This window comes from Lepus europaeus, chromosome 7, assembly GCF_033115175.1.
Source record: "Lepus europaeus isolate LE1 chromosome 7, mLepTim1.pri, whole genome shotgun sequence".
Taxonomy (NCBI): Eukaryota; Metazoa; Chordata; class Mammalia; order Lagomorpha; family Leporidae; genus Lepus; species Lepus europaeus.
Window position 1 is genome coordinate 45,718,168 of NC_084833.1, and position 26,731 is coordinate 45,744,898.

Genomic DNA, 26,731 nt, shown 5'->3' on the forward strand with positions numbered 1-26,731 from the left:
TCCAGTCTAGCTCTCTGCTGTGGCCTGGGAGTACAGTGGAGGATGGCCCAGGTCCTTGGGCCCTGCACCTGCATGGGAGACCAGGAGGAAGCACCTGGCTCCTGGCTTCAGATCGGCACAACGCGCTGGCCGTGGTGGCCATTTGTGGGGAGAACCAACGGAAGGAAGACCTTTCTCTCTGTTTCTCTCTCTCACTGTCTAACTCTGCCTGTCAAATAAATAAATAAAATTTAAAAAAGCAGAGTTGGTGCGTACTCACAACAAACACCTACTGCATAGATTCTGAAAGCTTTGGGTAGAGAGGGTGGGACAGATGGGAGGACAAGTGAGGCAGAAGGCAGGACAGAGAAGCTGAGTGAGCAGGGGACAGAGCAGGCTTGCAGTCTGTGTCACCTAGAAGTCTTGCTGCTGACTAGACTCTGTCAAAGTCCTTGCTGCTGGGGGCAGGGGGCTGGAGGTGGGGCGCATGCTTGCCTCTCGGGTCCAATCACCCCCAGGAACTGGGAGGACCGTGTCATGCCACCTACTGACAGTACAAGAACTCTCAAGCAGGACAAAACCACGTGTTCCCCTGAATACCACCACCAACTCCAACAGCGTGTATTCCCTGAGCTCATTCCCACACTCGAGGGCCCACACTCCAGAGCTGGGGTCGGGGCTGACCACAACACATGCGCATCTGAGACTACAGTAGTGCAGCCAGGCCTGGCACGCGCACTGGAGTTCCTGATCTGAGCATTTCAACAATTCCACTCAGGACACAGCACATTCAGGAGGGCCAGACAGTGGCCATTTATACCACCCAGCCCCACTATCAGAAGAGACACCAGCTCAGACACACGGCCAGGAAAACCAGGGGTTCACCATGCAGCACAGTGAAGGCAAGGACCTGGCCCCCAAGGAGACCTCCTGTTTGCAAACTTACCTGCCCCCTTTGGTTGCTTCCTTCTTCACGGCTCCTCCTGACTTGACCTTGACCACTGAGGTCCAGGGTGACGTGCAGCTTTTCCAAAGGAACCTTGCTAGGGCACGGTGGTACTGTCTGAAGCCCAAACTGCTTTACCTGCTCTGGGAAAACCGGAGGCAGGTGCAGCCTAATGAGTTTGGGAGGCTGCCGGGGCCCATGGCAGCTGCTCATATTGACAAACAGGAGAGAGCGCGCAAGTTCCCAGGTTGAGCCGTTGCCTGAGGAGGCTGGGCCTGCAGACCAGCCATCTCCGGACCTACACTCAATGGCAAAGCACAAGCAAACGCTAATGTGCTAAGCAGCCTCCAAGTTTAAGTTCATTAAAAACTACTCTGGCTGTAAAAATGAAGCATTACATTACTAAATGCACCTGCTTTTCGTTTGTTCTTTCTCGCCTTCTTCATTTTTTTCTTAAAGCAAGGAAAAGTGCTGCTGCTTCTAATGAAAGTGAGAGACAAGGATTCCGCATTTCTCCCTGGGAGCCGTACAGTTTAGATACACTCCACGGCTAGGTGCGCTCTCTTCCACAGGTGAGGCCTGGCTGGACAATGAACTCCATCAGCTGACAGGTAAATCAAATCAGCCTTGTTTCTGTGAGCCCTCCTCACCCAGGGGCAGCTCTTGCTTGGCCACCCCGCCTGGTGTCTTGCCCATGTGGCTGGTAGGGCTGGATCTGCGTTCTCGCAGTGATTCTTGGGGTTGTCCTAAAGTTAGCATCCTCAAGTCTAGACAAGCACTGAGCTGCCTGGAGGAAAACAAAACCAGAAGAGCCCAGCAGTGCCCCCGGACTCCTCTGTGTTCAGGCCATCAGCAGGCAGCAGGAGAGCATTTCCGGGGACGAGAGGGCAGCTCCAGGCTAAGCACGTGACTCACCTTCTGCAGACAGCCCCTGGATGTTGATCCCCTTCGCTGCCAGGAAATTCAAGCAGGCATCTATGTTTTCAATCTAAACGGGGAAAGAAAAAAACAAGATGCACTTAATGAGCGTCCCGCCATCTCCACGGTCACCTCTTACCAGGAACAAAGGGCAAACAGAATGTTGTGAAAATGGCCAATGGAGGGATGCACGCAGGTTAGGTGTCCTCTTTGTCTGTACTTGCACGGGAAAAGGTTACCTAATATCTCGCCCGCACGGTGCCAAAAGTCAAGGCCTTGCATTGCTCACGGCTGCCAAAAAAAACCACGGTGGAACTGGAGCTCTCATCTTGATCGCTGTCTGCAGCACAATCTTGAGAACTTGAGCAGTGGCCAGCAAGCTGGAGGAGGGGATGAGGCTGGTGGACCCACCCATCTACCAACAGCTGGGAGAAATCTCCAGCTACCAACAAGGCAGGTGGTCAAATGCAGAAACAGTGAATGGGATTTTCAGCAGGAATCTGGGTAGTGTTTCCTCCCCAAATTCCCAGCATGGCAGGCCCCGCACATGGCCAGAGAGGGCTGTGGCCTCCTGGACCCCTCTGTCCTTTGTGCTGTCCCTGATGAGAAGGGACCCACCAGCCAGAGTCTGGGAGGCCTTTCACGCTTGCTAGGGCTGATGCTGCTGGCCAGGGCAAGCTAAGGTCCAGTCTGCATAAGAGAACAATTAGGTCGTCTGGCTCCGCAGCTCACTTGGCTAATCCTCCACCTGCTGCGCCGGCACCCTGGGTTCTAGTCCTGGTTGGGGCACCGGGATTCTGTCCCAGTCGCTCCTCTTCCAGTCCAGCTCTCTGCTGTGGCCCAGGAAGGCAGTGGAGGATGGCCCAAGTACTTGGGTGCCTGCACCCACATGGGAGACCAGAAGGAAGCACCTGGCTCCTGGCTTTGGATAGGCACAGTGAGCTGGCCGTAGTGGCCATTGGGGGGGTGAACCAACGGAAAAAAGACTTTTCTGTCTCTCTCTCTCTCTCTCTCTCTCACTGTCTAACTCTGCCTGTCAAAAAAAAAAAAAAAAAAAAAAAAAGAACAATTAGATCATTTCCCAAAGGTCTGATTTGAAGTTGTCGGGGCTCATTACTTTTTGGTTTAAAGGAAAATGCTCTGGCCTGATCAATGTCTCTGGTGACCACAAATGAAACACATCACTTTGGACTTGGCACAGGGATCTCTGAATTTTACATAGTTTACATCTCACAGTGGGAACCCTGTCCCCCTCCCCCAACAAACCTACCTCACATGACTTCCCGGGCCCCATCGTCATTCATCCTCATTCATCCTCATGAACGCAAACCAGGAGTAACCCACAGGGTTTCTGTTGAACTAGCAGACAGCTGTCTTTCACAGTGCACATGGGGCTACCCCCAAACAGTTTTGGATGTCCCCGCACAGTCAGAGGGTGGGAAGCATCCACATTTTAAGAGCGCTAATCTGAGCAGAGCCTGACTCCAAGAAGTCTTCCTGAAGCTCACCCCCACTTTCCCATTGAGACCTAGCATTTTGCTTCTCTGTTCCCTTCACATCTTCCAACAGTGTCCAGCTATGGGGCACAGGAGTAAAACTGCACCCGTCTTCCAGGAATCCACTCAGCTTGAAGTTACCCTGCCCTGGCTTTTGGGACGGGTCCTCATCCAGACATTTTCTCATCTCTAAAAAGGGGCAGAATGTAATTCCCTGCAAATTAAGTAAATGCCGATGCTCCAAGTGATGCCTACCACCACACAATCATTCCTCACAGAGACGGAAGAAAAGTGAGATTGCTTTTAATCCCTCCTTTCCTTCGGTCCAGCCTCAGGATAATAGACAGGACCATGAGGTAACATCACCCTGGAGATAAGGGGGAAGTGGAGAAAAAAGAAGAGAATGTCTGGGAATACCTTATGGGTGTATTCTGGAGCAATCTGCCTGCATTTGTAAGTAATACAAAACTGTATCTCTAAATGTTCTTCTACCCTACTAGGAACCCTGCTTTTGATAGAAAATGTTACCTCTCAATCCTTATTTCTACTGTTGCCCACAGTGGTACTGTACAAAATCACTCAAAAGGAGTTTTTTTTTCCATCCATAAAAAGGCACTGACATTTATTTCATAATAAAATGTCCATGCCACACCCTGTCTCTTCCAGTGATCCTATTCTGTCTCTCTTTAAAATATTCATTATTTTATGTATTTGAGAGGCAGAGTTACAGAGAGAGGGAGAGAGTCTCTCCATCCATTGCTTCACTCCCCAAATGGCTACAATGGCCAGAACTGGGCTGATCTGAAGCTAGGCACTTCTTTTGGGCTTCCCACATGAATGCAGGGGCCCAAGCACCTGTGCTATCTTGCACTGCTTTCCTAGGCCATTAGCAGAGAGCTGGATCAGAAGTAGAGCAGTCAGGACCCAAACCAGTGCCCATATGGGATGCTGGCACTGTAGTGGAGTCTTAACCTGCTATGCCATGGCACCAGCCCCTCTCTTTCTCTTTTTAAAAATGTATCTTGCACTGCGGCCGGCGCTGTGGCACAGCAGATAAAGCCGTTGCCTGCAATGCCAGCGTCCCATATGGGCGCCGGTTCCTGTCCTGGCTGCTCCTCTTTTGATCCAGCTCTTTGCTATGGCCTGGGAAAGCAGTAGAAGATGGCTCAACTCTTTGGGCCCCTGTACTCACATGGGAGACCCTGAAGAAGCTCCTGGCTCCTGGCTATAGATCAGCTCAGCTCCAGCTGTTGTGGCCAATTGGGGAGTGAACCAGTGGATGGAAGACCTCTCTTTTTGCCTCTCCTTCTCTCTCTGTGTAACTCTGACTTTCAAATAAATAAATAAAGCTTTAAATATATATTATATCTTGCACATGGTTGATGAGATGTATTGGCAATTACTTCACCATGGATAATGAGAAAAAGAAAAAGTTGACCATTCCCCCAAATCTCTACTAACACAAAATTAAAAATGCTATACTGGGGATGTAGCAGTTAAAATGCCTTCATTCTCCTTTGGAGTATCTGGGTTCCAGTACCAGTTCTACTCCACACTCCAGCTTCCTGTTAACGCAGGCCCTGGGAGGCAGTAGGTCATGGCTCAAATAATTAGGTTCCTACTACCACGTGGGAGAGCTGAATGGAGTCCCCAGCTCCCAGCTTCAGCCTGGCCTAAGCCCAGACACTGAAGGCCTCTGGGGAATGAACCAGCAGAAGGTGAGCTCTCTTTCTCTACCTGACTCTCTACCTCTCAAATACATTTTTCAAAAGATATGTTGACATTTATCCTGGAAAGTGTCACGCACGTAGGGTGATGAGGGCAGCAGCAGTGCGCCCCCCTGAAAAAGAACAAAGAACACAGACCCCAGCACGTTCTGGAACAGCACTGCTCCACCAACAACACGGTTGCTGCAGAGTTTTCTTGCCAGGCAGCACAGAATACATTTACTTGTCATATTTATGGAGCCTCCAATGCATACAGCGTCATTTAAAGCACATGGCAATGTCTTCCTGCCTGACTAACCTTCATACATTTCAATTCAGCCATCTGCTGGGCTGTCTTTTACCACTGAATTCTATTAAAAGGGTAGAGAACTATAAATGGATTACCTGGGATACTTCTTCCTCCTTTGATGATTTTTTTAAAGTCCTATCATTCTTTTCTAGAAATTCATAATTTAGATCAGCAGTTCTCCATCGGACGGGGAGGAGGGTGGAGGAGGGGGAACAACCTGGCAATGTCAGCAACACTCTGGGCTGTCACCATGGTGCAGGGTGGGGGACAGGTGCTGCTGGCATCTCATGGATTGAAACCAGAGATGATGCTAAACACCCTGCAACACATGGAAAGAAAGAACCATCCAATCTAGAGTGTCGACGGCCTGAGCTGAGAAACCCTAAGTCATGGGACTCTTTTAATCATTCACTCTGTTAACACAATCGTGCGGATGCCTGCTGCGTGCCAGGCTCTGCACTCAATTCTTTGGATGTTGTTGGTTTCCGCAACTATTACACGCTGGACAGAGTGAGGTAAGGGAGGTGGGAACATCTGACCAAGCAAGGTTACACAAGTCAACGGCTGGCAGCGCTGGGGCTGGGCCCCAGGCGTGCTCCTCCTTGTCACAGGAGCCTGCGTTTACGGCACCTTCCTCCTTAGGGACCACAGAGCCACTGGGCACAGGCACCCTGATGCCCATCTGCTTGGAGAACTAAAGCAATCAACAAGGGAAGCACAAAGAGGTTGCTTCACCAGGTGAACCAGGAGGTGCAGAGGCACCAAGATCCTCTTCTTCTACAAGGAGGTGCAACCCAGCCACATCCAGATGGCCGCACTGCCCTCCCAGGAAACACTCACCCTGAAACTAAGAACCTGGTCATCATTTATAAGACCATTTATAAGCCCACAGACTGCCTCCGATACCTCCGCTCTCCTGTGAACTCTCCGTTCACGGAAGGAGCTCAGAAAACATTCCTCACGTCTCAAATCCCCTCTTTAATAATGTTCCATTAAGGTTAAAAATCACTCCTGACAAGACGGCCGAGACCCCCGCTCTTTTCATCTGCACCCCGGGAAGAGAGTGAGGCTGGGAAGCAGAGAAGGGGTCAGATGTGGATTCCAACCTCCTGCCTCATTTGGAAGGAGATCAGAAGCAGAGACTGGTGCTTTGATCCAGGCCCTTGTGTGATGAAAATCCACCTTCAGGTTCTCCTCCGAATCCAACACAGGTACACAAGGCATCTTCCAGTGCTGCTGACACTGCAAGCTGTCGCCGAGACACGGGCCCGTCCCAGCAGCAGCACCCGGATATCCTGGCACCGACCGTAAGGAGGCTCGTGGCTCATGTGTGATCCAGACACGCAGCATGAGAGGATCTGGTTAAAGTCGGGAGGCAGAGCCCAGCAAAGTATGTAAATATGATCAAAGTTGTTCATTAGCACATAGCAGCCAATATAAACTACTTTCCAAAATTAGCCAGGAAAAAAAAAATCTGTAGGAAGGCTGACATTCCAATGGTGCTGAAGGAGGGAGGGGATTGGGTGAGAAGTTTATTACAGTTGCTACCATAGATAGGGGCCCAACAGCTGGAATGTGCAGCATTAGCTGGGCTGAAGGTGGGAAACCCCAAAGTGGGATCCCCATGTGCCTTGGGGGTCCCTGGGAGCAGAACAGTGCTACACGAGGAAGGGGAACAGAGAAAATGGGCAGACCAAGGCCAGCATGCTCTTGTTTGAGCCAAATGTGGCCTCTCCTGCATGCAGCCCATGAATTTTTAAATACAGAGGGGCTGCAGGCAAGCCTTTCTCCCAGTCATAGCAGAGACCTCCAATTCAGGGTTGGAGAGATTCTGAATGGTGTCTGAACTTGAGGCTTGCAAAGCAACTTCCACAGCTCTGCATATGTTCACGCTCTGGTCTTGGATACCCAAAGGACACCCCCACCCAGGGCTGCCAGAGAGCAAGGAGAATCAAAACAAATGCCCAACAACTGGAAGGAGAATAAGAGACAGGAAGCAAACGGAGAAGTTGGCATTTCAGTCATGGTTAAAGCGGCACTGGGCCTCAGGATAATGTAAAATATGCAAACCTCGGAAGTACTGCTGTCTATCTCCCTGGTAGCTTAGAGACTGATCAAATACCATCTGTTGTGGCAGTTGTCATGGCAGCATTTTTCTCTGAATACCAGTGTAGCCCAGTGCAGAGTACAGGAAAATGATGAATGCGAACGAAGACCATCTCTATGGCAGCTATCACAGCCCAGGGTTATGGTGCCCTGGGTATACCGAGTAAATAAATGGGTGCCAGTTTACATGCATCAAGAGGTTCTCACCAGACCCTTGGAGATCCCCATCCTGGAAGGAGGGGCAAACTGCTGTTACATTAAAGTCAGGCATGGTCACAGCCATTTTTTTTTTTTACAATTGTGAAATGTCTGCAGCTTAGGCAATGGGAGACCCAAATTCCAGATGAGGCTAAGTGAGGTCTTCCAAGTTCTGGTGACTTTATAAGTGTAGCGTAGCCAGGGGTTGGCGCCGAGGTGCAGCGGGTTAAGATAGTGCCTGAGGGTGGCACTGTGGTGCAGCGGGTTAATGCCCTGGCCTGAAGCGCTAGCATCCCATATGGGCGCCGGTTCTAGTCCCGGCTGCTCCTCTTCCAATCCAGCTCTCTGCTACGGCCTGAGAAAGCAGTGGAGGATGGCCCGGATCCTTGGGCCCCTGCACCCATGTGGGAGACCCGGGGGAGGCTCCTGGCTCCTGGCTTCAGATCAGTGCAGCTCTGGCCGTTGCAATCAACTGGAGAGCAAACCATCAGGTGGAAGACCTCTCTCTCTCTGCCTCTCCTCTCTCTGTGTAACTCTGACTTTCAAATAAATAAATAAATATTAAAAAAAAAAAAAAGATACTGCCTACAACACCTGCTTCCCATATGAGCACCAGTTCATGTCCCAGCTGTTCCATTTCTGACCCAGCTCCCTGCTGAGAAACCAGCGCAAGATGGCCCAAGTACCTGGTCCCTGCACTCACATGGCAGACCAAGAAGAAGCTCCTAGCTCCTGGCTTCAGCCTGGCCCAGCCCAGGTCATTGCATTATTTGGGGAGTGAACCAGCAGATAGAGGCTCGCTCTCTGTCTCTTATTCTCTCTTTCCAACTCTGCCTTTCAAGTAAATAAATAAATCTTAGAAAAAGAAGAAGCATAGCATAACTTCTTTGTGAAACTTATACATCTGCTCCACTTCCTTCCAGAAGTGAGTGGGATCTCTTTGCCTGATACTGCTTCTGGCCATCAAAAATCATCCTCATCAACCATTTAGTTATCTCTTCCTTCACCCACACCTCCTGAGCACCTAAAAGGTGTCAGCCAATGTACTGGTGCTTGGAACACAAAAGTGAAAGAAACCTTGCAGAAACTACAAGTCTATGGTACACGAACAGACATTAAACAAGTAAAGCACAAATCAGTACATGACAAGTTGTCACGGTTCCTATAAAAAAAGACAGTGCTGGAAAATATATCTTGGAAGGTCAGATCCAGTCTCGGGCAGACAGGGAGAGGGAAGGGATGGGATCAGGCAAGATTGTGTTAAGGAAAAGACAAGGGGGGTGCACACAGGGCTGTTTGTCTAATTTGTTCCAGCATCAAGGACCCCCAATAGGGTACAGCACATAGCACATACTGGAGAACATTTCATTGACTGAAGAAATAAAGGGAAAGGAGTTAGCCAGCACCAAGGGTTGGAGAGAAAGAAGGTACCAAGCCAAGGGAACCTGAAGTGGAGGGCCTTGATGCGAGAGAACATAGCAACTCTGGGAACCCAGAGAAAGCCAGAATGGCTGCAGCACAGCGGGCGAGGGAGAAGAGTACTGACAGCTCACAGGAGAGCGGCAGAGTGCTGGCCACAGAGCCAACCAGGCAGCTCACATAAAGGAGATTACAACAGGAAGATGAGAAGGGAGGAGTCTCTCCAGTTCTTGGGGAAGCCTCGTCAGTACTATACCCACCACGTTACTGTGGCAACAGCAGCCAGATGGAGGAGGGGCTTCTATGCTGTGTTAGGGTTGGCTCCAGCAGTGGCCTTGAGGGAGGCTCCAGCCAACGTCTTGGTTGAACTCAGAGAAGGCCGAGTAGGAGGGTGCATGGGAAGGACAACAGCCGTGACCACACATACGAGGAAGGTCTGCTTCATATCTGATACCCACTTCTCCACTACTTTCAAACAAAAAAGAGGAAATGCGAAAGAAACTTGACCATAGAACAAAACCAAGAAGCAAAATGCACCACGGTGAACCGTCCTGGCTGTCATCTCACCAGCATTATCATTCCTAGGGGCCATGACCTGATGTGGGATTTGCCCAGTGTTATTTCTTTTTGTCCACCTGCATCAGTGTTGAGTCCTAGCATCATCACATGGCTCCTGGGCAACAGTGTGGCCCTAGAGAGGCAGAACCCCACAGGGTACAGCTTTCAGGGCCCTCACATGACATCTTGATTTTAGAAGGGGATCCCAGAAATGAGGCAAATGTCCAGGGGTGCTTCAAATTCTCCCGGGTAGAGAAGTACTGGGGAACATCTGGGACCTCCCTCTGGAGGCCACGGGGGCTGCTGCTTGCTTGGCAGGTGCATAAAGTCAACTTTGTCCAGTAGTACCAGAGGCTCTGTGCCCCTTGTCCCAGCTTTGGTGAAAATGGAAACCTTAAGAACATGGGAGTCAGGGACTAGATGTTCCTTCTGAGTAGTACCAATGTGTTTGGTTTTTCTTCCTGCTTTGTTGCCTTGCTCAGCTCCCTCCTTTAATTTGGCAAGGTTATCTATCACACTGCTTGTAATATTTATGCCTTCAGCTTTCCAAGATGTTGTCAGAAATTCCTTTTTTAAAGAACTTCATAGGAGTCTCTCTGCTGTTACCGCAAATGGGCAAGTCCATATGGATACAAATAATTCCTTCTAGAGAAGAAAGAGGTGCAAAACAAGAATCTCAAGTTCCCCCAATGACTATCATTTTCTGCTTTCTCCAACTGCTGAGAACATTTCATTTCCCTATCCTTGTCTGACTTCTCAATTTCTCCCTTAAAACAAAAGAGAGAAACTTGGGAAGGGAGTTGTAGTTCAAGTTCCATAAGAACCCCTTGCACTGAGCTCTGTTCCCTCGTAGGTGTGGCAGCTGTGTTGAGAGGATAACCTCCCACGCTGACCACTGACCAGTGTTGTGGGAAAGGCCTGGCAGCTGTCTTTGCACGCATTCAGTGGGTACACCATTGTGAGGAACCCTTCTGCTACAGTCTCCAAGTAACACTCTCTATTTCCTAAAGGCATCATTCCAACTGCAAGTTAGGAGCTAGCCAGGAATGCAAAAGAAGAGTGTGGTTATTTTGAAGATGTCACACAGGCTATGGGTTCAGAAGAATTTGGATTCACATCTTGATTCTGTCTTTACTCAGACCTTCAGCAAGTTACATCAGTTGCCCGATCTGAAAAATGGGCACCCTAACACCTACTACCCAGGGTGATGACTGTCATTAGACAAGAGGATGTATGTGCATCATTTAAGAAGTGTAAGACAAACAGTAGTTTTTGCTACTATGTTGTAATTCAGGATGTCAAGGTCATGGCATTCCCAAGCTAGGCCCGGGGCTGGCCCCCAGCAAAACAGATTTGGACAAGGTTACCTGCCTTCCATTCCCTCCTCCCAGGCTTTCCCTCAAGGCACCAGGAATCTGAACCATCTCCATCACATCAGGTCCCACCTGCCCTTTGGAAACCCCTCTTTTGCAAAGATGCTGATAAACTAACACCAAGGCAGCAGGGACTGAGTGGCTTCTCCCTGCTACCTCTTGCCCATAATTACTAGGGGGCAACATATAGTGAAAGAGTATGAATGTGAACTTTTCCACACCTGGTCCTAGCCCCCTTAAAGACCACCCAGGAGACCCTGGAAAAATTATTAACTGCTTCAAGCCTTGGACTTGTCCTGCAACACAGGACTGCTGATACCGATCTCACAGCATTGCAAGAGGCTTAGTTGGGGAGCTACATGTCAGTGTTCTGGAACTTTCCACAGTCAGAATTTTTAAAAGATCCATATAAGTCCATAAAGGCAGAATTCCAGAGAGCAGTGGCATTTCCTGAAAGTAAAAGATCACTTTGGAGTTCTGAGACCCCCTGAGACTAACTGAATCACGTGACAGGAGTCAAGTCTTTGTACAAATAGGTGCTTTGTCCCTAGAATTCATTTCCATTCTGTCAGAATCATTGCTGCCTATCTAAAAAGCATTCTGGTCAAAGTCTCCTCCTTTATCACGGTACGTGCTAAACCTAAAACTTTAAATGGTTTTGATTAAGAAGAATCAAAAAATCCACTATGGAAAAAGGTACGGAAGTTCTTCAAAACATTAATAAACCAGGAACCACCATGTGACCCAGCAATCCCACTACCAGGCATAGATCCACAGGAAATGAAGTCAGTATCTCTGACAGACACCTGCGCCATGTTTATTGTAGCATTCTTCACAACAGCCAATACACAGAAACACACCTAAGTGTCTACCAACAGATGAATGGATAAAGAAAACTTGGCACAATATTATTGAGCCACAGAAAGAAAGGAATCCCTGCCATTTGAACGAACCCAGGGTACACGATGCTAAGTGAAATAAGCCAGGCAAAGAAAGACAAATAATGCATGATCTTACCAAAATGTGGACTCAAAATAAGATGAATTCATGGAAGAGTGTAACAGTGGTTGCCGCAGGCTGAGGGGTGAGGACCATGGAGACATGTTGGTCCAAGGGTTCCAACTTTCAGGTACAAGATGAACAAGTTCTAGGAAGGTATGTCATAGCACAGGTGCTGAGGAATGGGTTCATTAATGTAACTGTGGTCAGCATTACACAATGTATACTTACACCTCAACTATTAAAAAAGGAAACTTCAAAACAAATTTTTATAGAAAACTTTGGGTTTACTCACGTAGAAAAAGGCAAAGGTAAGCTCAAACTTTAACCAGAAAACCCTAACTTTTGGTCCCTTTTGAACCAATGAAGATGAGTGGGACTGTGGACACATGGAAAATTCCAGACAGGAACCAACTGGAACCCAGCAACTCCATTCATTCCCTGGAAAATACCGATCAGGCATCTGCTCTCTTGCTGGCACAGAAAACACAGTGGCAGACAAGGCAGTGTAGTGTGGGCCTTTCCTCAAGGGACAGCCAGCCGGGTAAGGCTGCCTGTAAGTAAACAATTACTCCACTAAACATACACATGCAAGTGTGCTAACAACATTCATCAGCTCCCCACTCAAAGCTGACACTGATTCACTATGCTCTCGCTGTAACCCTTGCCATATGTATACAGCCAAACCTGAACATCACCACAAAGTCTTCAAGAGGCAGTAGAACCACATAACATTAATTAAGACAGAGCTTTGGTGTGCATACTGTCCCTGTAGTAGCATAAATTCTCAGTTTGGGAAGGGTTACTAGAAGTTATAACTGCATCCACAAAACAAGCACACGCAAGGAATTACAGTAACATAATAATTGGTAGAGGAAGGCCAAGATCTAGACTCACTCACTAGATCGGTGACCAGTTCCCTTACATGAACCTGTACAACTCAGCTTTGTGGCTCAGCCAATTTGCCAATATCTGTGGCTCATGCTACAGATGGGTTGCTTGTGAACAGTCAATTCACAAATTTCAACTGTGCAATTCCAAGGATAGCATGTACATAGCGCAAAGTTTGGCCTGACAGCAGCCCCAAGCAGAAAGCAAAGCCAGTAGACACGTCTGAATGCTTTAAATATTTTTCTTTTTTTAAAGATTTATTTATTTGAAAGTCAGAGTTACACAGAGAGGAGAGGCAGAGGCAGAGGGAGAGGGAGAGGGGGAGAGAGAGAGAGAGAGAGAGAGAGAGCTCTCCCATCCACTGGTTCACTCCCCCAGTTGGCCGCAACAGCCAGAGCTAAGCCAATCCAAAGCCAGAAGTCAGGAACTTCTTCCAGGTCTCCTACGTGGGTGCAGGGGCCCAAGGATTTGGGCCATCTTCTATTGCTTTCCCAGGCCACAGCAGAGAGCTGGATCAGAAGTGGAGCAGCCAGGTCTCAAACCGTCGCCCATATGGGAGCCAGCACTGCAGCCGGCGGCTTTACCCACTATGCCACAGCACTGTCCCCAATGAACGCTTTAATTCTCAATCCTGAATTGTGCAAGACTTTGCTCCCTCACTCTGTTAATGGCTGGCATAAAGTTGTTCTGTTGCTCTCTACTTTTATGTATCACTTTATATTGTTAATGTCTATGGGAAATGTACTTCAAAAATTATCACTGTTTCCACTCCCACTAACAAATTCTGCTAACAATTAGTGAGTGACTGTTATATGCCAGGCACAATACTAGCAAGTTTTCACATACATTACTTCCATCTATTTTACTTCAAAAGTTGTTTGCAAGGGGCAGGCATTTAGCCTAGCAGTAAGACACCCATGTCCCAGGCTGGAGTGCCTGGGTTCAATACCTGGCTCTGACTCCTGACTCTAGCTTCCTGCTAATGTGCACCCTGGTAGCAACAGCGATGGCTCAAGTAAAGAGTCCCTGCCACCCACACATGGGAGAGCTGGATTGAGTGCCCAGCTCCTGGCTTTGCCCCAGTCCAGTACTGATGGCATGCGGACAGTAAAACAAGACTGGGAGGACTCTTTCTCCCACTTTCTCTGTGTTTCTCTCAGCCTCTCAAATAAATTCATGAATTTAACAGTTTTTTAAACTTTTAAAAAGCTATTTGCAGGCATGGCCAAAGTATTGTGCTCGAATTATAGATGACTGGTGATCTGTTAATATGCATCTTATTGGCCAAGAGGTTCAAATCCTCAAATCTGTAATCAAGGCAAAGAGCTACCTGCCAAACAATCAGGAATTAGGAGATTAAAAAAATAAAGAATAACAGTAATAGCGAAAATAATTCTCAACTTTGCTTATTGCCAAAGCCAGAGTGTAAGTCGTGGTCCAAGGCCACTGGAAGAGGGGAACAAAGCAGACCAGGAAGGTCTCTATTGCAGGTAAGCCTTGAGCTTGCCAAGACTGCACAAAACCTAATGTACCAGTGAAGAAACAGTGGCAACTTTTAACTTGTCGTGTAAAGCTAATCTCTGTTGCTGTGTATGTTCTTGTCAAACATTTTGTTGACCTAGATAAAACTGCCATTTTTTGTAGGAAAAAAAAAAAAGGTTAAATATTGGCCATTCTACATGGTCCTAGCAATGCCTCAGGAAGGCACTGACCCCTCCACCCCCCACCCTTCTACCTCAAGGGTTAAAATTAAACTGCTGGGTGACCATAAAAACAGAGCACTTTACAGCCACTCAGGATGGAATCCCTGTGATCCCCTCTCATTGGCGATTCACTAGATGGGCTATGCAATGCATGGAGAGGAAAAGAGAGTCGGAAGAAAGACCCCGCCCCAAAGCCAAGCCCTGAAGGCCCCCATGACCCAGTTCTGGTTTCTGCTGTGCAATCCCTTAAGAGAAACAGGATGAGCCGTGGGGAAGGCTTTAAGGGCATACTGGCTTATCTCACAACCTGGCATCCAAGGAAAGCACCCAGTGCCTGCAGGGACACCCAGGACAGTGTCCTTTTGCCTTCAAAGTCCTTCCAGGGAGCGCATACACAGGAGAAGATTCTGTCAGCCCATCCAGCTCTCTGTAACTGCTACCACATCCACAGCAAGGTGGGAAGCCCTCTTACCCGTAAAAGTGACTCCGTAGGTCAGCTCACGGCGTTGTCATTACTGGGGTGGTCTTCACTCAGTGGAGTTTTACAAAGAGGAGGTTTTATCAGCAGATATGGAAATCAATTATTTCAAATGACCAGAGGTGCAGTCTGGGGACCTGTGGATGGCTCAGTGTTTCTTGGCCATCTTTGACCAAGGTACTTAATTTTCCCAAGACTCTGTTTTCCATTCAGTAAAATGGGTTAATTATTATATTTCTTGAAAGCCTTCTAAGAAGCTAATATTTGAGGCTGGCGTTATGGTGTAGTGGGTAAATCCTCCACTTAAAATGCTGGCATCCCTTATGGGCAATTCTGATTCAGCTCCCTGCTAATGGCCTGGGAAAATCAGCAGAAGACAGCCCAAGTGTTTGGGCCACCAAGGTGGGAGACCTGGACAAAGCTCTTGGCTCCTGGCTTTGGCCTGACCCAGCACTGGCTGTTGGGGAGTGAACCAGTAGATGGGAAATCTCCCTCTCTCTCGTCTCTCTCTGTGACTCTTCCAAAATAAATAAATAAATAAATCTTTAAAAGAAAGAAACTAATATTTACACTGCTACGAAACAGGACGCACAGGGTTGAATGATTTCAGTTCATTTTCATCACTACATGAGGCAGCAGCTGTTGTTGCCACTTTCCAGATGGGGAAGTGGAGGCACGGAGTGTTTAAGTGCTTTTCCACATCAATCATTCCAAGGAAGAGTTAGAACTTGAACACAATGCAAAGTGCTTTGTAAGTTGTGTGGCCCTGCACAAACATGGGGTAACATCAACGAAGCAACAGGGGTTTCAGCAAAGCAGAGAGATGGACAAACAACCACTCTGTCATCACCCCTGCCCTCTGCCTCCAACAATGTGACAGGAAACTGACAATCACTGCACTCAAACCAAACCAATCTTTCCATCAAAAGGACAAACAATCAGAAGGAAGGAAGGACTTGTTTTATCTGAGTGACTATCAACATTTATTACTTACACACCAAAATGCTCCCCAAACAGGGATCTTCTAAATGCTCCCCAAACAGGGATCTTTCAAACTATCAAATGCCAGTGTTTAGTTAGGATTCTTAGAGTCCTAATAAGAATATAAGAGCTTGGGAGTCAAAAGCCTTCAATGTCTGTGAGGGAGTAGGCAGGTAACAGACAAGTGAAAAAAGCTGGATATAAGATAATAGAAAGGGGCCTGTGCTATATAGTGGGTAAACTGGCATCCCATAGAGGGGCCAGTTCGAGTCCCAGCTGCTCCACTTCTAATCAGGCTCCCTGTTAGCACACCTAGGAAAGAATGGAAGGTGGCTCCAGTACCCCTGCACCCATATTGGAGACAAGGATGAAGCTCCTGGCTCCTAGCTCCTAGCTTCAGCCTGGCCCAGCCCTGGCTGTTGCAGCTATCTGGGGAGTGAACCAGCAGATGGAAGATATCTCTCTCTCTCTCCATAACTCCTTCAAATAAATAAATCTTTAAAAAAAAAAAAAAGACAATAGAGAATGGTGGGCACTGCAGCAAACGCAGTCCACAGCTACCTAACGGAGGCAGCTACTCCTCAGTTTCAGCCAACGTCAGCCTGCAGAGAGTCAGCCCCATTGTTAGACCTAAGAAAAGGTGGAAGACAATTTTTGTGAAATACATTGATTTTAATCCACCTGTCAGCATCTGTTCTGTTTTTGTTTGCAAAGGTCTTTTGGGATCTGACCTTGGCCTGCTGGCCAGTATTCTCTACCCTCTGCTCAAGTGTGACCCTGGCATTCAACACCTGATGGGTGCCCAACATGCAGGTGTCACAAGGTAACCTCAACTGTACCTCAATTGTGCAAGCTGAAACAAAACAAAACAAAACCTTTGCTGCTAGGCTGAACTGTCAGAACTCCTTGAAGAAATACGCAGGAAGGTGGATCCCAGCAGGAGGCCAAGATGGCCTTTATACAAACCCTCAGCCACAAGGCTATAAATCAGCATCCAATTTCTCTTTCCATTAGGAATATCTACAGCTCTGTGCAGCCCTCCAGCACCTTCGTCACCCTCACACTGGCTGAGTTCTTCCACCTTCTTTTGTACCACGTGGCCACTTAGAGCGCCTCAGTCCCAGCACAGGTGTGATGGGAATGTCTTCATCAAGTAGTCTCTGATTATCTAGCAGGTGCCAGGTAGAGTGGGCAGGTGGACAGAAGCAACCTCTGTCCTCAAAGCTAATGTCTAGTGGGGATACAGGTAGTTAAGCACAAGGTACTAAAGGGTTATTACCCTGATGTTTCAATGGATGAAGCCAAGAGTCTCAGATTAAATGAGCTGGGAAGGGTGGAGAAGACACTTGCAAACCCCCAAGGGACCATGGCCATGTACACGATTCACAGTCTATCAATTTAGAACACACAATAATTCTCAGACAGAATACCTGAAGCATCCTAACCTTCCAAGAAAGCAAAAATTTTGTTAGCGGCAAGCATTTGGCTGAGCAGTTACGGTACCCATGTTCCATATCAGGGTGCCTGAGTATGATTCCTGGTACTGGCTCCTGATTCCAGCTTCCGGCCAATGCAGACCCTGGGAGACAGCAAGCGATGGCTCAAATGGGAGACACGGATTGAGTTCCATCACTACCTACATGAGAGGCTATAATTACCAGTGTCACTTCTATACCTCCGTGTCATAGCCTTTTTGCTTCTTCAGTTGATTTCCTTAGATGTAGAATAGCATGACAATTAATAGAACAGATGCCAGAGTTGGGCTTCCAGTGTGCAAACTCCACCTTGCCATTTGTAAGCTATGTGGCCTTGGACCAGTTAGTCCACTGCTCTGTGTCTCGATTTTCTCATCTGTAAAATGGGAATGATGATTTTTCTCTGTTCTCATTGGGTTTGATGAGGATAAAATAGTACAGGTAAAAATAACTCAAATAGTATACATCCAGTAGGTATTAGGCATATACTCTAAGTGTGTGCTCTATATGCTATCAAAACGCTGAGAATCAGGGACAAAGGCCCTCCAGGGTGAGGAGGAAAGGGATGAGGCTCCCAATCATGACTTACAGCTGGCCCCTGGGTGGAGCACAGGGCGTCATGTTTATATTCTCTACACATTTTAATAGAATGAACAAAACATCTCCCTCACTGCACTGGGATGGTTGGAGAAATGAGCTAAAGTATGCAAAGCACCAACAACAGCACCTTATCATCATGTTTATTATCAATGTTAATAACGTCTGGTGTTGCAACTTCCCTAAAGACTCGAAAGAGCTCAATAAACTAAAAACAGACCACACTTCCTGAGAACTCTTAAAATTTCTTTTTTGAGTCCTCTGAATAAAGCAAGGCGGAAAAGAATGAAGAGGAGGAAATATATTTCTAGAATCGTGCTAAGAATCCATTTCTCGAAGTTCAGGAAGAATTTCCAAGTGCGCTGCCAGTGCGCAGACCACAGCTCAGCTGTGGGTGATGAGATCAAGAGGAATGGCACAGTACAGTCCTCCAGCCACACCAACTCATTCAGGCCAGCTCCCCCCGATGCCTCTACCAGAGTGCTTCAGAAGGGTTGTAGAGGGGGCGAGTGTGGTGGTGAGGGCAGGCGCAGTCACCGCGTGGGACACCTGCATTCCAGACCTGACCAGAGGGCCAGAGTTCCACCTCCACTTCCCACCCAGCTTCCGAATGCCACTTCCCACACAGCTTCCTGGGAGGCAGCAGACAATGCATTCCCGCCACCTACATGGGGGACCTGGATGGAGTTCCCGGCTCCTGGCCCTGTCCTGGCTGTTGTTGACATCTGGGGAGTGAACCAGAGGATAGAAGATGTACGTGTGTGTGCGCACAAGTGCGTGTCTCTTTCTCTGTCACTGTTTTTCAAATGAATCAATAAATAAAACTTAAAAGGGTCATAAAGGGGTTGGCACTGTGGCGGAGCAGGTAAAGCTGCCACCCGCAGTACCAGCTCCCATATGGGTGCCGGTTCGAGTCCCGGCTGCTCCACTTCTGATCCAGCTCTCTGCCATGGCCTGGGAAACCAGTGGAAGATAATCCAGGACCTTGGGCCCCTGCACCCATGTGGGAGACCTGGAAGAAGCTCCTGCCTCCTGGCTTTGGATTGGCGCAGCTCTGGCCATTGCAGCCAACTGGGTAGTGAACCAACAGATGGAAGACCTTTCTCTCTCTCTGCCTCTCCTTCTCTGTGTAACTCTGACTTTCAAACAAACAAATAAATCTTGTTTTTTAAAAAAAAGTCATAAAAATAAGAATTAAAAGATGAATTTATTCTGGTACAAAAAAACTCGGAATCTCTGCACAGGTTTTTAATGATATGCATTTTCTATAAACTTTTTGAAGACCCCCCCTCAATGCATGGTTTTCAAAAATTTTTGCACCAAACTTACCCTTTTTTAAAAAAAAAATATTTGTGAAAGAGAGCAAGAGCACTCCCATTTGCTTCTGGCTAGGGCTGGAGCCAGGTCTCCCACAAGGCTGGGAGAAACTCATTTATTTGAGCATCATCACCGCCTTCATGTTTTGCACTGGCTGGAAGTTGAGTCAGGAGCTGGAACCAGGAATTAAACACAGGCTCTCCAACATGGGACATGGGCGTTTTAACCACGAAGTTAAACACCCACTCGAAAACCTTATCTTTTAATTCCATGTCCATGAACTTTTTGAAGTCCCCGTGTACCCACCCACATCTACTAAACACCTACTATATGCCAGTGATCTAAATGACAGGTGCTCGCAACACTCAGGTGACAACAAGGTTATCTCCTTCCTGAAGACAAGGAAACAGAGACAACCACGAGGATGTGTTATACTAAAGCAAAGGACAGCACGCTTGGGGACACAAAATTAGGGGCACTTAATTCTGTCAACTCCTCGAGCAAAAAATAAGCCTGAATGTTAGAGGTCGCACTGAGCAGGAAGGGGAAGCAGAAGGCCAGAAGGCCGTGAGGCTGGACAGCATGCTTCACGGTACAATGGTATGAGTGTCCACAGGCCTCCTGCTGCACCACAGGTTGTCTGCTATGGCTGGGGTGTGCAGTCCGAGTGGCTGCAGGGCAGGAGGGTGGTAACTACATCTTGAAAGGCCTTCTATTCTGTGCTCCAGACCATGGAGTGGAAAAGGAGCTGGTAAGCATTAAACCAGGGCTGTCGCTGAACAGGAGGAAGACATGGAGATTGCTGCCCTCTTTGAAAGAGAATGATAGGGGCTGGGACTGTGGCACAGTAGATAAAGCCACTGCCTATACTGCCGGCATCTCATAAAGGTGACAGTTCGAGTCCTGGCTGCTCTACTTCCAATCCAGCTCTCTGCTATGGCCTGGGAAACCAGTAGAAGATGGCCCAAGTCCTTAGGCCGCTGCACCCCTGTGGGAGACCTGGAAGAAGCTCTTGGCTCCTGGCTTCAGATCGGCACAGCTCAGGCTGTTGCGGCCATGTGGGGAGTGAACCAATGGATAGAAGGCTTCTCTCTGTCTCTGTCTCTCTCTGCCTCTCTGTAATTCTGCCTTTCAAAAAAAGAAGGAAGGAAGGAAGGAAGGAAGGAAGGGAGGGAGGGAGGGAGGGAGGAAATGACAGCCAAAACAAATGTGGTGATGGGGGGGGGCTGACCTGGGTGAGAAGCATCGGGGGGCTTCCTGCTGCTCTCGGCCACTTTGCTTTAAAGTCTAAGTGGCCCGTGACTTTCTCTTCACTCCTTCTTGGTGCTGTTACACGGATGTGCTCTTAAGGCTAAGTAAAAATAGGCCCATGGCTCAGGGAAGAGGCAAGTCAGCTGCCCAAGGATTCAGACCCCGCCCAGGCGTGTGGTCGGCTCTCTGGCAGCTGCAGGGAGGGCTCCGGGTCACCGGGCCTGGAAACCTGATCCCGTCACAGACAGCCTTCTCCTGGCCCAGGAGGCTCTGTGGAGAATGTGGCGGGAGGAACCTGGCGCCACTGCTCCTGGAGGCCATGTACACGGGCCACCTTCACTGGGGTCACCTGCTCTTACTGCAGCTCCTGAGCCCCAATCACCAGGTCAACTCAGGCCCTTTGCAGAAATAGCCCCTCCCCACTGGCTACCTCTCAGCTAAACCTCACTGCTCCAGCAGTACCCACGGATGCAAAATAAGGAAAAGGACTGGTGAGGGGAGGAAGGGGGCCGTTTTTATTATACCCCTTCTTGGACACAGTGGTGAGCATGATTATCTCTGAAACTAGAATTTGGGGGTTGAGCCTCAACTCTGCTTCCTCCTGGGTGAATAACCTGGGGCCAAAAATCATCTTTTAAATCTCTGCTCCAGTACGCAAAATATAGACAGCGAATGCATCTACAGCACAGGGCTATTTGAGGAGCAACTGTCCTTGTTAGCTAGCTTGTTAGTTAGCTCTTAGCACAGCCTGGAACACAGCGAGCGCTCAGAGAACACAGTCCTCGCCCGGAAACCCCTCCCTGGAGCTTGGAGGTGTTGTTCATTTCCCTGTTTCCTAGGAGATGAAATGAAGCTAGGCCTAGTGCATCATCCAGGGTCACAGTGTCAGGATGGGATGGAGCCAAGACTCATGGACCACATTGCTCTGTGACATCAGATGGTGGGCGACAGGAGCCTTTGAGCTCAATTCAGAGAGAGGTAGGTGGGAGCCTCTGAGCTCAATACTCTCATTCAGAGGGAGGTAGGTACACAAATAAATTCAAGTCCCCTTACCCCAATGATGGGGCTCACCATGTCCCACACGTGTCTGTTGCTTTAAAACTGTACAAGTACCTTGAAAAATCATCATCAAATGAGCCAACGTCTGCCCATAGTTACCCTGCACCCAAAAGCGGTAAGCACTTCACACAGATTATCTCACGGAAGCCCTCAACAACCCCCATGAGGCATGGGCGGGCACATCCTCGCTACCCACACTGGTCCCAGAGAGCCTGGGGGACATGCCTTGGGTCACAGGCTGGCAGCCTCGCAGCCTCCAACCCACCTGTGTCTCATCACAGAGAAGCTCCAGAGAAAGGAGCACTACAGCCAGAGCAGAGATGGGGTCGGGGTCGGCACTGCGATCTTCGTTCCACGCACCGTCACGCTGCGTCTCCCCGGGAGCTGGCCCTCTGCTGGGCCGCCCACTCCTCATTACAGCAGCAACTCGGCTCTTAGCACTTCCACACATGTGTTCCATGTCTGATTTTACACGTAGGGGGAGGCCTTGGGGCACACCAGGTTAAGCCATCATTTGCAAAGCCGGCATCCCATATCAGGGTGACAGCTGAGTCCTGGTTGTGCTGCTTCCTATCCAGCTTCTTGCTAATGCCACTAGGAGGGTGGCAAAGGATGCCCCAAGTGCTTGGGCCCCTGCCACCCATGTGGGGGACCCGGACGGAGTTCCAGGTTCCCGGCTTCAGTCTAGCCCAGACCTGGCCATTGCAGTCATTTGGGGAGTGAATCAGTAGATGGAAGATCTGTGTGTGTGTGTGCGCACGTGAGCACATGTGTGCACCTCTCTGTGTATGTATCCTTCTCTCACTGCTGCTCTATCCTTCAAACAAATAAATCTTTAAAAAAAAAATAAGAAGAGATTTTATTTGGGGAAAAGGGAAGGGTTCTGCTGATGCAATAGGAGTCGGAAAGTAACTGCCCTCCCCTTCTCTACGTGCACCCTCCTGCTGTCCTGGGAACACGGGTGCTGCTGCTTCCCTTGGGCCCCTGAGAGGACAGGATGAGGGGCCGAGCTGTGCCCTAAGCAGCAGAGGCATTGAACATGGAAGTGGAGTGAGTGGCGGTGGGGAGGGCGGGGACACAGGAGTCAGGCTCTGGGGTCCATGATCCACTCAGGGTGTGCAAAATTCTTGGGTTTGTGCAGTTTGGAGAGGCAGATTTCCAAAGGGTTCCACATCACCCCAACACAAAGCAGTCAGATGAATCATCATTGTCATTGTAGGAAGTTGCCATTTATGGAGCCCTGGTCTCACACCAGGAGGACGGGGACAATAAGAGCACCTGCCTGGGAGGATGGCCCGAGAGGAGACCGGTAAGGCACTTAGAGCACCACCTGGCACAGGGCAAACACTCCACGGCTCTAGTTTTATTTGATCGGTTTAATCACCACTGCTCAGCACTACGGTCTTCACTACCTCATTGGCCCTGCGCCTGGGAAGGCAGCGGAAGACAGACAGCCCAAGTGCTTGGACTTGGACATCCATGTGGGAGACCAGGATGGAGTTCCTGACTCCTGCCTTCAGCTTCACTCAGACCCGACTGTTGTGGGCATTTGGGGAGTAAATCAGAGGATGGAAGGTGTGTCTGTCTGTCTCTGTTCCCCTGCCTTTTAAATAAATCAATCTTTACCTCCTTAGTCCTCATGCATACACAGTGTATGAGCTATGCATTATCAATCCCACTTTATAGCACAGGATACAGAGTGTCAAACAATTAGCTCAAGTCTGCAGAAGAGCAGAGAAGGGACCCAGACCTGACCAGGCTGCTTGTGGGTCTGGACAAGAGGTGCTAAGGGAAGAAGGCGGAGAGAAGTCCCCTAGGAGCCCAGGAAGATGCCTGGGGGAGAGCAGGCCTAGGGCTTTTTACTGAAAGGGCAAGCAGGTCTCCACAACTTTGCGCCTCCCAGAGTCAACAACAGAAAGCCAAGGCTCTTAAAATAACAATGATTAAAAAAGAAAACCACCCCCTGCCACTGGCTATTCCCAGGCTCCAAAGTGAGCCAATGCCTTGGAGGAGGAGGCGGCGTCTTAGCACAGTGAGTTCAGGCAGCCAGGCAGCAGCTCCCCCAGCACACGCTGGCCAAGCTCCAAGCAGTGCTTCCCTTCCAAACGCACAGAGAACTCTGCTGAGCGCACCACTTGAAAGCCAGAAAGATGCCCCTGGGTTGCCATGGCAATGTGAAACAGACAAAACATTTTGAACCAGCTCTGACGCACACATGAACTTATTTAAGGGCCAAGAGCACGCAGGCGGTGGGGGAGAGGGGACGGGGCGGGGCATGTTTCTAGAGCTCCATCTCCAAGGATTTGGCCCCCAAAGCATTTAGGTCAGACTGAGATGAGGCAAAGCACTTGTTAAAAGCAAACCGAGGAAGGGGCGCTGCAGCCCAGCCTCTCTGACTTTTAGTGACAGCCACTGGAGGTCTCATTTTAAGAGAGCTGAAGGCTACAGGTGCTGGCAGACAGGCAGCAGGGCCTGAGTGCTGGGGACAGCACTCCACGACCTAGCAACCTGCTTTCTCACGTGAAAGGTCAGGAGCGGAACACAGCCTGCAACAGAGCTGTGTGTGCAGAGGGCAAATGGGCTCATGGGTGTGACGGAGCCTGTGAACCGCAAGGCACGGTGCGGGTGCTTGTCCCCAGTGACGTGACAAACATTAACATCTCCCTGATGCTATGGTTGAGCTTCCACCTCCAGGAGCTGATGGCCTTGGGGTTCACCACGCAGGGTTCACCATGGCTCTGGGGTCTGCTGCGGGTTGCTCCCCAGCAATCTGGGGGACAGTGAAGAATGCAGAGGCTTGTTCCACATCTGAAAAGGCCTCGTGCCTGTGACACCTGTTGTGCCCTGGACTCTTCCATGCCCACCACTCACCCCGGCACAAGAAGGCAGAGATGAGAGGCCGTGGGAGCCTCACCAGACACCACTCATGGGAGTTTGTTGATTGACAACCCAATGCTCGCAAAACCTTCCTGTGCAGGATCCCTCATATCTCCAGAAATGGGTCTTAAGCCTGCTGTCCCTGCTTCCAATCCTCTTCCACACCTCATTCTCTGGGGCGCAGACTCCCCCCTTGGAAGTTACCCTGGAACCTCCCTTTGCCTCGGGGGAGAAATGGGCTTCCCATTGGTGCCTCAACAGACGCCAGTGGCCGCAGCTGCAGTGCTGTAATGTTCTCACTGCTCTCAGGCCTCTGGCTCTCGCCCACTCATTCTGAGTTCCCAGAGGGCGGGGCTCACAGCTGGTTCACCTGCGTCCTCACCTGGCCTGGCCCAGCGCCTGGCAGCAGTGGGGACCATGTGACTGACAGGCTGACAGTCTGCTACGCCACGCCCATCACGTCCACACACCACCACCCTTGCAGTCCCCTAGCCTCTGTTTCTCAAGGGTCTGCTGTCACTTCCCTGTCTTCCAGAAAGAGAGCAGGACTTGGAGTAGAGCCCGGGTGCAGGGGTTAAGGACAAAGAAGGGAGCTCCTGGACAGACTGGTGGGCCAGGACTGAAAAGTGGAGGAAGAGCTGCCCTCTGCTCAATGCCTGCTCCTTCAACAAAACACAGGAGCCTGTCACGGGTTAACGGATGACACAAATTGGCCTCTTGAAAATTGAAGTACTACCCATTCCATGCCTACTCTGTGGTTAAAGGCCCTTGAAGATGTGCTGGGCAGTGACCACATGAAGTCCAGGCTGGCTGTGTTGGGGGAGTTAGTTACTTCCCCCATAGAGTGCACCCCCCAAGTTCTTGTCTCATCGTGCGCCATCTTCCTTCAGTCAAACTGGGGCTCTCCATACACTTCCCTCAACAACAACAAATGTTTATCATTGACCACCCTAAACAAAGCTGAATCAGGAGGTAAGTCACCTAGGAACTGGGGTTCACGCACTATGCTATTTCCAAATTACCCGTCCCGTGAGTAGAAGTGCTTTCTCGCCATATATGTGGGTGTGTACGCACACACGGGTATCCTAGGAGCCAGAACAATGCCCAGGTCTGTCTGTAAGAACTGCCCATGTGACCTGGCAAGCTCTGTGTGTGGATTTGTCACCACCGGGGAAGGGACAAAGGCTCTGTTGTCCTTATCACCATCTCTCTCATTTCCCACCGAGTGCAGGGACTGTGGCAGAGATGCTCGTGTTCTCCTGGCTCACATCCTGTCTGCTAGGTTCACAAGACTGTGTCTGCTTCCCCACCCCTGAGCTGGAACTCATTATCACAGACAATCGTAAGATTTCTACCCTGTGGTCTAAAATAAACTCAGTCCATCAAAGAAAAAAAACAAGCAAAGCTAAGAGTTATGGAAAAACCACAAAATTGCATTGGTGCAACAATAGTATTGATAAATTATGGCCGGTGCCGTGGCTCACTTGGCTAATCCTCTGCCTATGGTGCCGGCACCCTGGGTTCTAGTCCTGATTGGAGCGCCAGGTACTAGTCCCAGTTGCTCTTCTTCCAGTCCAGCTCTCTGCTGTGGCCCAGGAGGGCAGTGGAGGATGGCCCAAGTGCTTGGGTCCCTGGACCCGCATGGGAGACCGGGAGGAAGTATCCGGCTTCTGGCTTCAGATCAGCGTAGCGCCGGCCGTGGTGGCCATTAGGGGAGTGAACCAACGGAAGGAAGACCTTTCTCTCTGTCTGTCTCTCACTGTCTATAACTCTCTTTCTCTCTCTCACACTGTCTAACTCTACCTGGCAAAAAAAAAAAAAAATTTAATAAAAAGAAAAAGAAAAATTATACATTTGCAAGTAGAATTAAGTTTGCACAGAAGCCTGTGAGGTGATATTGCTTCATGAGCTTGAAAGTGGACTTTAACAACAAGCAAAACCTCCAATTGAAGGTGTAGAAAATACCAATGAGCCAGATAAGGTCTACGACTTCTAGAGTCCAGTTCTACCTCTGCGTTCTGCTGGGCTGGCACAAATGCATTGAAATCTGTCCTGGAGGGAAACAGTGCATCGCTTTCATGTGAAGATACGTCT

General features: G+C 49.2%; 1 protein-coding gene across 2 annotated transcripts in view; it reads right to left on the minus strand.

Moving 5' to 3' along the window:
• The window catches only part of NAV2 (neuron navigator 2), a 406,486-nt gene that overhangs the window by 241,862 nt on the left and 137,893 nt on the right, over window positions 1-26,731 (minus strand). For both annotated transcript variants that reach the window (XM_062196388.1, XM_062196387.1), the window contains exon 4: window positions 1,841-1,913. In XM_062196388.1, the coding sequence (XP_062052372.1) occupies window positions 1,841-1,913 (73 nt within the window). The remainder of the gene's footprint in view (window positions 1-1,840; window positions 1,914-26,731) is intronic.